Here is an 11,009-nt window from a genome sequence, read left to right as displayed (position 1 = left end):
GCAGTTCGACACATACAACAACACAGAGTTACACATGGAATAAACAAACAATCGATAATACAGTAGAAAAATCTATATACAACATGTGCAAATAAGAGAGGTAAGGCAATAAATAGGCCATGGTGGCAAAGTAATTACAATATAGCAATTAAACACTGGAATGGTAGAATGTGCAGAAGATGAATGTGCAAGTAGATGTTTAACAAAATACAGTATGGTAAACCACTTCACTGTGTACCTTAATGACATCTCTCTAAAGTCGTCCACTCTCTCTCTAGAAATGGCCAGAGAGACACTTTTCAGAGATGACATCGCGGTGTGGGCGTAACATGCCAGAAAGGGCAGGCGCATTAGCATCACAACAAAAGTGGTCCGTGAAGCAGGCGGACTAGTGAAACTACACAACGATTTTAGCCCGTTCACATTTGAGACTGCATTTGTCAGTCTTTTACTTTGTTCATTACACTCGGTAGTTACGAAGCGACATCGCAATGGCTTTGAACAAGAACAATTCAGAATCCGGAGGCGTCATTATCACCAACAGTGAAAGGTAACGTTAGACAGCTAGAGCTAGCTTGCTCATACTAGCTAGCTAATGCTCTTCAGTCAACGTGAGCAAGCTAGCCGTAGTAGACGCACAGAGTTTCTAAACACAGATACGGAACATCGCTAGACTTCTGTGAACGCTTGCGAAGCAGACTAAAACAGACCAGGCCGGGGTTTGGGGTTTGAGAAGTCAATGAGAGAAGTAAAAAAATATTCATTGGTTGTTAATTTTCATGAAATGTAAAGGCACCACCTAGATTCGATCCAATGTCTTAAGTATTTGAACATGTTATTACTCCAACCTCGTGAAAGTGACAAACTGACACGTTTTTATTTTCGTCAAAAACGACTTTATATCGAAGGAGTGCCTTTGATTTGACGGTGTACACATGCGCAGTTCGGCGCGAGACGACCCTGACGTGTTTATGCGCATGAGCTTAGCGAGCCAACGTCTCCTTGACGTCGCCTTCAAGCGTGATCCGGCATTTCTATTCAAGAAGCAATTCCTTCCCGTCTTCATACTGTACTGTCTTTGGTAGAGTTACGTTAGTTAGCTCGGTGTGTATGGGAGAATCTCATCGTCCTCTCTTCACCTCCTCAAAACCCATTTGGAGAAGGTCAGAGGGGAGGAACCGAGGAGTATGCAATTGAGATTCTCCCTATGTAGCTAGTCAGTGTCTAGTTATGTAAACGTTAGTTAGCTTTCTGTGTATCTTACCAGCTAGCTATTCAATGTATTGTAGCTACTGTAGCTTTGACATTGCGTATTCTTTCAGGCACCTAGCAAACTAGCTAATAGATCTTGCCTTGTCAACAACTTGGCCAGGACTCAGAAGCTAACTCTTGCATAATGATGACAATCAAATCGTGTGTTGACTGTCTGTCAGTGTCACTTCAGCTCATCAGTTTAGGTTGAGTTTATGCCGCGTTCAAAACAACTGGGAACTCTGGGGGGGAAAACGACCTCTGAACGGTCATCCAACTCGGAAACTCTGGCATCTTTCTAGAACTCTGATCTGAAGATCACTGATGTCATGATTTGACCTCGTCTTCTTCTTCCTATTGTGAATTTCTGACAGACTAGACCCTTTTTGGCATATTGCTGCCTTTCTCAGTTTGGAATGTGCATTCCACATTGTGACAAAACAAGAAAATAAAGGAGAATAGCAAAACTTAAATTGCAGCACCATCTAATCCTGCACCTATACACTATCCCCAAAAACTCACAACCCCATCCCACTACTCAGTGATGTAAAAATACTTTAAAGTACTACTTAAGTAGTTTTTTGGGGTATCTGTACTCTACTGTTTATATTTTACTTCACTACATTCCTAATGAAAATCATGTACTTTTTACTCCATACATTTTCCCTGACAGCCAAAAGTATTCATTATATTTTGATAGGAAAATGGTCCAATTCACACACTTATCAAAATCCCTGGTCATCCCTACTGCCTCTGATCTGGCGGACTCATTAAACACAAATGCCTTGTTTGTAAATTATGTCTGATTGTTGGCTATCTATACATTTAAAAAAAATAATAATATAAGGAATTTGAAATGATTCATGCTTTTACTTTTGATACTTAAGTATATTTCAGCAATTACATTTGCTTTTGATACTTAAGTATATTTAAAACCAAATACTTTTAGACTTAGTCAAGTGGTATTTTACTATGTGACTTTCACTTTTACTTGGAGTCATTTTCTATTAAGGTATCTTTACTTGTACTCAAGCATGACAATTGGGTACTTTTCCCACCACTTCCACTACTTCGCCCTAAACAATCTTACAGAAGGCCGTCAGCCTGGGAGGATGAAACCCCTTCTCCCAAAATTTCCTGTAGATCTTCTGCACTAAAATCTCTCACACCCAAATATCTTTGCTGCTGCAACTACCAGATCTATCTTCTGTGATTTTTGCTCCATCAGTGCATTGCAGTTGATAACCATGGCTATAAATGCAAGAAATCCAACCTTACTTAAACTCATCCTCTCTGGCTCTCTCTTCAGGCCTACTCAATTGGGGGCTCGGAGTTGCCTAACTCACCCTTGGGCTCTCCTCTACTCTCTTCACTGCCTCAGCATAGGAAGTTTTCTGCCCCACTCAAACTTAGGGAATCTCAACCTGTCTCTCTCACAGGGCATTTTGGATCCCCAGTTGCATGGGCACCCCCACGGTTGACACAGGGCTTTCTCTATCCCAACTGTACTTTCTCTATCCCAACTCTGACTTTGCTCTCCTGCATATTTCTCACATCGTGGGATCTCCCGTCTACACACTGCTGCAACATGTCCGAATCCTTGGCACCTAAAGCACCGAAGCTGGTTCGGAACATAGGCCCTCACAGAATAGCAACTATAACCTGACCCTATCAGGAAGAAACACTGTCAAAGCTCAACAAGACAGACTGGGTATTCTCCATCTTGCCATTGCCACCGGGTCTACTTCTCACCAAACGGCGGGCGTCACAAACACTAAGAATATTCATTTGATCCACCTCTACACTCAACGCTATTCCACTAATCCTGCCGTTTTCCCGGAAATACGTGTTACGTATCTGTCATGCGAGCATGGCAGGTAAACCTATTAAGGTGTTGGAACTAACCGTCTAGCCAGCCACTAGTGTGTCACCAAGCCTATCACACCTTACTAGCTCTTTACTGGAGATGAGCAATGGACCACTTATGGTAACTGACCAGCTCAGACAGTTGCACAACGCCCCCCCCTGATCTCATAAGCATGCTCTTTTAAATGTTTTCTTTTTATCTGTGGTTATGGAAAATAATCATTGTCATGTTGATTTAGGTAAATTAACACTGAATTGACTTGCAACTTCAAAATTATATGTTGACAAAAGTGTGTGTGTGTGTGTGTGTGTGTGTGTGTGTGTGTCATCAGTGTGTTGATGAGCTATGAGAACGTGGAGCTTGTATTCTGTGAAGCTGAGTGCCTGCCTGATGCCTTCAGGAAGAGTAAGAAGGGGAGTATCTTCCTGACTCCCTACAGGGTAAGAGGAGACACACTTCTTTACTGTGCACATGTTTCATACACCCCAACCCAGTCCCTAACCCTATAGGCACTAGATATGAAAGAAAAGGATTGGTGTAATCCAGGTTGTCTGTCCCCAGGTGATCTTTGTGGCGAAGGGGGGTCATGATGCTCTGCTGTCCTTCATGATGCCTTTCTACCTGATGAAGGGCTGTGAGGTCAAACAGCCTGTCCTGGGGGCCAACTACATCAAAGGCACAGTCAGCGCAGAGCCCGGAGGTGTGTGTGTGAGAGAATGAGACTGACTGTATCCCACCAGACCTCAAAGAACTTCACACTGTCAGTAGCAGAGAAACATAAATCAAATAAAATTGTATTTGTCACATGCGCCGAAATACAACAGGTGTAGACCTTACCGTGAAATTCTTGCTTACAAGCCCTTCACCAACAATGCAGTTAGGAAAATAGTTACGAAAATATTTACTAACTAAACTAAAAATAAAACTAAAAATAATTAACACAATAAAATAACAATAGGAAGGCTATATACAGGGGGTACCGGTACCGAGTCAATGTGTGGGGGTACCAGTTAGTCGAGGTAATTTGGAGAGGTAAAGTTACTGCATAATAAGTACATTTATGAGACATACCTGGCCAAGGACCACTTCTGTGCTTAAAATGGACATAAAAGGAAAGTCTTCTTGATCTCTCTGCCAAACCTTGGAGGAACAGGCTCGCTTTAGTTTAAAATCAGGAATATGTTTTATCTTTTATTTTTTGAAAGAGTTAACTGTACTTCTATCACTATCTCAGGAGGCTGGGAAGGCTGTGCCACCTTTAAGCTGGTGTTTGCTGCTGGAGGAGCCATTGAGTTTGGACAGTGCATGTTACAGGTCGCTGCACAAGGTAAAGAACTTTGGAGCTTTATTCTTTGACCATTTTACCCAATGACTAGCTCCTTTTGAAATAGCTAGTTTAAATGGATGTTTCCCCCTCTCCTCTTCCCCTGTGCAGCATCCAGAGGGCAGCCTGTGAGTGGTGGCTTTGGGGGCTGTCCGTACATGGCCAACGGGGCATATGCCTACCCTCCTCCCCCAGCCAATGGGTACCCGGCGGGACCCCCACCCGGGTACTCCTACCCCAACCCCCCTCCGCCAGGTACTGACCAGACACGAAGACGACTGTTGTCTTCCTTTTAATGTTTTGTACTTGTACAATTGAACTTTGAAAAATAGTTTAATCACAAAAAATAGTCCATGTATTATTGCATGTCATATCTAACCACTCTCTGTTTCTTCCCAGATGCATTCTACCCCAACCCCGCCGGGTTTGATGGCCCTGCGGCCTACATGCCCCCTCCTCCCTACTCCGCACCTCTGGGACAGCAGGCCCCCCACAACCCTGACCTGCCCTCCACACCTGCAGGTCAGAATACATTTTGGTTCTTGCTTTCTCTCCTCTCTCTCGCGCTCTCTGTCCTTTTCTTTCTAACTCACTCTTGCAAAGTTCCTTCATTAGTGATAGTTTTAATTAGCGTGATGTGAGCGATCCCATGCTGCCAAAGCATTAAATAATAGGACAATTCATTAACTTGTGCTTCTCTCTCCTCCCCCAGCCGAGGCAAAGGCAGCAGAGGCAGCAGCCAGTGCCAGCTGTGCCACACTCCCTCCCACCTACCTACCACAGGTACACCTGTTTACCACCTTTTTAGCATTTTACCACTGTTAATCTGACTTTATCAAATGCACATAGATAACATTTCACTTTACTAGGGTATGGATTCTCACCGTTCTATTTAAATTGTTGGCCCAGTAGCAGGTAGGAGAGGCAGGGTCATCAGGACAAGTCAATGCACACAGCTGCCTGACCCAATAAACAAAGAGCAAGTTAGAGTACAGCCAATGAATGCCATGCAGGAAGCGGCACAGGACCAATGAGAGAGGAACAATCCAATGGTACAGAGACCTGTGAGAGACATCCCACTTACAGTGCAACCAGAGTACTGGTGCTCACTTCCTCTCAGGTGGAGAGTACTTAGACTAGGGCTGTTGTGGTGACCGTATTACCACCACACAGGCAGTCATGACCGCAGTAAAATTCCACGTAACCTTGTAATCTCCTTTTATGCACTCTGGACATGAGCTGGTAGTACACAATTTGCTAACTACCATCAGGTTGCTAATGGCCTGGTACTCAGGGCTCTATTGTCTGTCTAACCACTCTGACATCAATGCAAATGCAATTGGAAAATCACATCAAACACTAATCATCAAAACAGTATCATGCTTTTAAAACTCACTTCACTGTGATGATCAATTTGAAGAAAGAAGTTCAACAACAGGTTGAAACTGAGTGTAAAACATGGTCGTTGTGGATGTTGTTTCAAAGCCAAACACAATGAAATGGACAGCGCTTTCTAAGGGGATGGTTCATTCAAACCCCCATAAGCATATTGTAGAATTATGCAAATACATAGGCCTATATTTGACACCAAGAAAGAACGGAATTAAAATGATTGTGCCGTTATACAATACATCGCCTACTGCTTATTACACATGGCAGAGAACCATAAGACAAACTGATTTAAGATGTCTGGTACATAATTGGTCTAGCCTATACTCCGAAAATATAACGAATTCTAGTAATCTTCTTTGAGTGAGGACTGTATTATTATGCATACTGGATGGACTGGTTACCTGATGCTACACTCCAAACATTCTATATATGATTCTGGGAGAGAACATATAGGCCTAGGCAGGCTTACAGAGTTAGCTTACAATTCTAGTGAACTTGCAAATTCCCTAGTAATAGGGAATTTTTTATATTTTCATAGTTACTAGGCTGACGCATGACTTTATAGCTTTATACCGTGCATTTCCATCTCCTCTCTCTCCTACATTCCTTGCTTGAGCAAGCAGAGGGGCTGTCAACAGTTGAATTAAATGTTTCCTTGTGAAAACATTATACTATCGACGTTCCCAAACATATTTCACTTGGTTTGCCAAATGAAGCACTGGGGTAGCTGTAGGAACAGGGTTGGAGAGCCCATGGCATACAGAGCACTGGGGTAGCTGTAGGAACAGGGTTAGAGAGCCCATGGCATACAGGGCACTGGGGTAGCTGTAGGAACAGGGTTGGAGAGCCCATAGCATACAGAGCACTGGGGTAGCTGTAGGAACAGGGTTGGAGAGCCCATGGCATACAGAGCACTGCGGTAGCTGTAGGAACAGGGTTGGAGAGCCCATGGCATACAGAGCACTGGGGTAGCTGTAGGAACAGGGTTGGAGAGCCCATGGCATACAGAGCACTGGGGTAGCTGTAGGAACAGGGTTGGAGAGCCCATGGCATACAGAGCACTGGGGTAGCTGTAGGAACAGGGTTGGAGAGCCCATGGCATACAGAGCACTGGGGTAGCTGTAGGAACGCGGCCTCCATTCGCTATTCGAGTGCATACGTCTTTTCTTTTGCCACTGTTTCTGCCATTCTAAATTGAAACGCATTTTTACATATTAGTTAAGGCTAAGTTGAGAATAGTCTGTTGGGTGAAAATATGATCACTTGATGAGAGAACGTGTGCAGCCGAGGCAAGGAACAGAGTTTCAGGCTATTGATGATTTGAGAAAGTCATAAAAAAGCTATGGTTGCATCATGCAGCCCATATATGTTTTGATTTCAAAGGTTTGTATCATTCACAACTGAAGTTGCCAAAGAGCTCTAAATCTAGTGTATAGGACCTGTTTCAAATGATCACTTATGCTCAACATAGCCACTTCATATGCACACTCGATCCAGAATTAAAAATATCCTTTGTATTTTATTCAACTAAGTTCAATTATATTATTCTTAAAATAATATAATGGCATGGGACTTATAAGCATATATCGTCTGCTAAATGAACAAGCCTACAGCCTACGACATGGTGCATAGCCAGATAACATACAGTAGGCCAACTCGTCTTCTGTTCTTCTGAAATACAATTTCTTCATATCATAACGAGTTGAGGCCTGGAGATGCTAAATGTTTGTCAATTACTGGGAGACCCGCAGTCTTTTGCATGACAATAACCAGCTGACAAAATGTAATGACAGCTACAGGCCGAAATCAGACAGACCGGTTGGAGAAACCAGTCAAAGCAGATGTTATCCTGCTATATCTAGCATAGGAACTGACAGTATATCAGATTACCATAGTATCGATGTAGTACTTTAATCAAATGGGTTTAACTCAGAGTTGATTTTGTCCTCCATACTGTGTATATCTGTAATCATACTGTATGTTTTCCTCCTCCTCTCCAGGACAAACCTCCCCCCTACTCTCCTACTGAGGACAAGAAGACCCAGTAGAGCACCGATATCTCAGCTCCCACGGCCTCTACCGCCCCATCTCTCCATCCCTATGATTTATTTCCTCCTCCTTTCTCCTCCTCTGTCTCTTCTACCAACCCCTTCTGTCTACCTGGCTCCCTTTGAATCCATCCCAGCTTTCTCAAGCTCGTGTACAGGCAGTTCCTTTCTACCTGAGTTCCACTAAACAATTACATCATACCCAGCTGATTTTAACTAAACAGTGTAACTTACAGCTCTTCTAGAGTGGTTGATGATATGATTGTAGCTTGTTTGGGCCCTAAGCTTTCGGGAAACAGGGGATATTAGGTTAAGTCTGAGGTGAGGTTTAGTACTGGTCTTGTGTGCCTGCCTTTTTCTGTATTAGCAAACTTTACATTTTCTTGCCAGACATGACAATGGCAAGTTGGCTAAAGCAGAAACGGGCAGGCTGAAGGTTTAGCAGGTTGTTTTGGTGAGAAGCTGATTTATTTTCTAAGACGACTGGACAAACTGGACTGAATGAAGTTTTTTTTCTTTGCTAATCTATCCAGTGGCTAGCGAAAGTCTGTATTGTTGATTATTTATTTATTAATTTATTCTTTTTCTGTACAGGATTTTAATGTGACTACTTTAAATATGAGAGCATAGCAGTAGATCATTGGACCAGGTCTCTGTTGAAAAATAAATGTTATTGCAATGAGACTAACCTGAATAAAAAAAGGTTAAATAAAGAACAGTTGGTGAAGTTTGACATATATGGTACAAATCTGAAATGATACCCTTATGTAGGAAATATGGTGTCATTTGAGACTCGTCCTTTGTGTTGATAGGGACCATAATGTCAGTTATAGTTGACAGCTAGTTAGAATACTAGTGAATCCCTGATCCTAGTCGAACTGTACTGAACAAAAATATAAACTGTAACATGCAATAATTTTACTGAGTTACAGTTCATATAAGGAAATCAGTCAATTTTAAATAAAGAAATTGGGCCCTGATCTATGGATCTCACATGACTGGCCAGGGGTGTGCCGGGGAGGTCCTAGGCCCACACACTTGGGAGCCAGGCCCAGCCAATCAGAATTTGTTTTTCCCCACAAAAGGGCTTTATTACAGACAGAAATACTCCTTAGTTTCATCAGCTGTCCGGTTGGCTGGTCTCAGACAATCCTGCAGGTGAAGAAGCCGGATGTGGAGGTCCTGGGCTGCCGTGGTTACACGTGGTCTGCGGTTGTGAGGCCGGTTGAACGTAATGCCAAATTCTCTAAAATTACATTTGAAGTGGCTTATGGTAGAGAAATTAACATAAAATTCTGGCAACAGCTCTGGTGGACATTCCCAATTGTACGCTCCCTCAACTTGAGATATCTGTGGCATTGTGTTGTGTGACAAAACTGCACAATTTAGAGTCCTTTTATTGTCCCCAGTACAAGGTGCACCTGTGTAATGATCATGCTGTTTTAATCAGCTTCTTAATATGCCACACCTGTCACATGGATGGATTATGTTGGCAAAGGAGAAATGCTCACTAACAGGTACGTTAACAAATTTGTGCCCAAAATTAGAGAGAAATAGCTATCTGCTACTGCCTGTGTGTATGGAGCAGTTGCCCAATGATGTAATGTCCTGTGTGTCACTCTTCTGAACATTCTAGAACTCACTCACCCACCACATCAGATCAAGGATAAGTGCTGTCTTGCTTGCGTCACAGCACTCTGCAGTGTTCCGGACTTGCACTAGCTAACGGACTAGTCAGTTCTCTCTCTTATAACAACAGTAATGGCTGTACTTCTCTTGTGATGTGTTCTTCACTGACATGTTTGAGGTCAATCTCTGAATCGCATCTGAACACCTTCATATTTTGGCCTCTCTTTCTCCCTCTGTTACACACTTTAAAAAAAATATGCATCAGGCCTCTTGTAACTCCCATTAATTTTAGTGAGTATTTTATTTGAAATGGTAAAATATTTTATTTTAAAGACGAAACAAAAGCATGGTCTCAATTCAACTAATTGTATTTTTCTGTACACATTGTGATGCTAGCCTGGGTACCTGACTATTTCTGCATTTATATGCTACATCATTGCCTTGTTTGACAAAACGACAAGTTCGGAGAACTTGTGCAAATCCACATCAGTATCCCAAAGGCTAGTCCGCTGTAGAGAATCTGATCCCATGTTCCAGAACATTAACATTCCAGAAGATTCCTGTGTCACAGCTGTGCTTACTAATTGCCTCCCGTTTAAGTCGGTGTCCCACAACAGGACCGTAAAAACATCTGTACAGGAGACATCACAACACTGTCATCATAAACTTTACATGTTAGGGACAGCAACAGGAGGGAGAGTGGTTTGCATGCCTGTTAAGAGGATCCGCCCCTTTTTTTCAATTTTTGCCTAAAATGACATACCCAAATCTAACTGCCTGTAGCTCAGAACCTGAAGCAAGGATATGCATATTCTTGACACCATTTGAAAGGAAACAATGAAGTTTGTGGAAATGTGAAATGAATGTAGGAGAATATAACATTAGATCTGGTAAAAGATGATACGAAGAAAGTGTTTTAAATTTCTTTTGTACCATCTTTGACATGCAAGAGAAAGGCCATAATGTATTATTCCAGCCCAGGTGCAATTAAGATTTTAGCCACTAGATGGCAGCAGTGTGTGTGCAACGTTTTAGGCTGATCCAATGAACCATTGCATCTGTCAACATTTTGTATCAAGACTGCCCAAATGTGCCTAATTGGTTTATTTATACAATTTGAAGTTCATAACTGTGCACTCTCCTCAAACAATAGCATGGTATTATTTCACTGCAATAGCTACTGTAAATTCGACCGTGCCGTTAGATTAACAAGAATTTAAGCTTTCTGTCCATATCAGATATGTCTATGCTCTGGGAAATGTTCTTGTTACTTACAACCTCATGCTAATCACATTAGCCTACGGTAGCTCAACCGTCCGCGGGGGATCCACCGATCCTGTAGAGGTTAAGGTTCCCAAAGGAATGTTCCTTTTTAAGTCACAATGTCGGGTTTGTGCGGTGGGGTGTTGGTGGGGGAGATCTTTGTGGGCTATATTCTGCCTTGTCTCAAGTTGGTAGTCTGGTGGTGTGGGGGCTGTGCTTTGGCAAAGTGGGTGGG

General features: G+C 42.6%; 1 protein-coding gene across 1 annotated transcript; it reads left to right on the top strand.

Annotated features, from left to right (window-relative positions):
* Nucleotides 1-324: 324 nt before the first annotated feature.
* Nucleotides 325-8,598, top strand: wbp2 (WW domain binding protein 2). The gene is made up of 8 exons (XM_029764725.1): nucleotides 325-550; nucleotides 3,450-3,558; nucleotides 3,680-3,818; nucleotides 4,353-4,445; nucleotides 4,554-4,697; nucleotides 4,842-4,964; nucleotides 5,155-5,225; nucleotides 7,835-8,598. Exons 1-8 carry the CDS (start codon nucleotides 492-494, stop codon nucleotides 7,880-7,882), a joined length of 786 nt encoding a protein of 261 aa, XP_029620585.1. The 5' UTR covers nucleotides 325-491; the 3' UTR covers nucleotides 7,883-8,598.
* The last annotated feature ends 2,411 nt before the right edge of the window (nucleotides 8,599-11,009 follow it).

This window comes from Salmo trutta, chromosome 10 (assembly GCF_901001165.1).
Source record: "Salmo trutta chromosome 10, fSalTru1.1, whole genome shotgun sequence".
Classification (NCBI taxonomy): Eukaryota; Metazoa; Chordata; class Actinopteri; order Salmoniformes; family Salmonidae; genus Salmo; species Salmo trutta.
The sequence above is the reverse complement of the archived record's forward strand: the minus strand, read 5'-3'. Positions and strand labels throughout refer to the sequence as shown.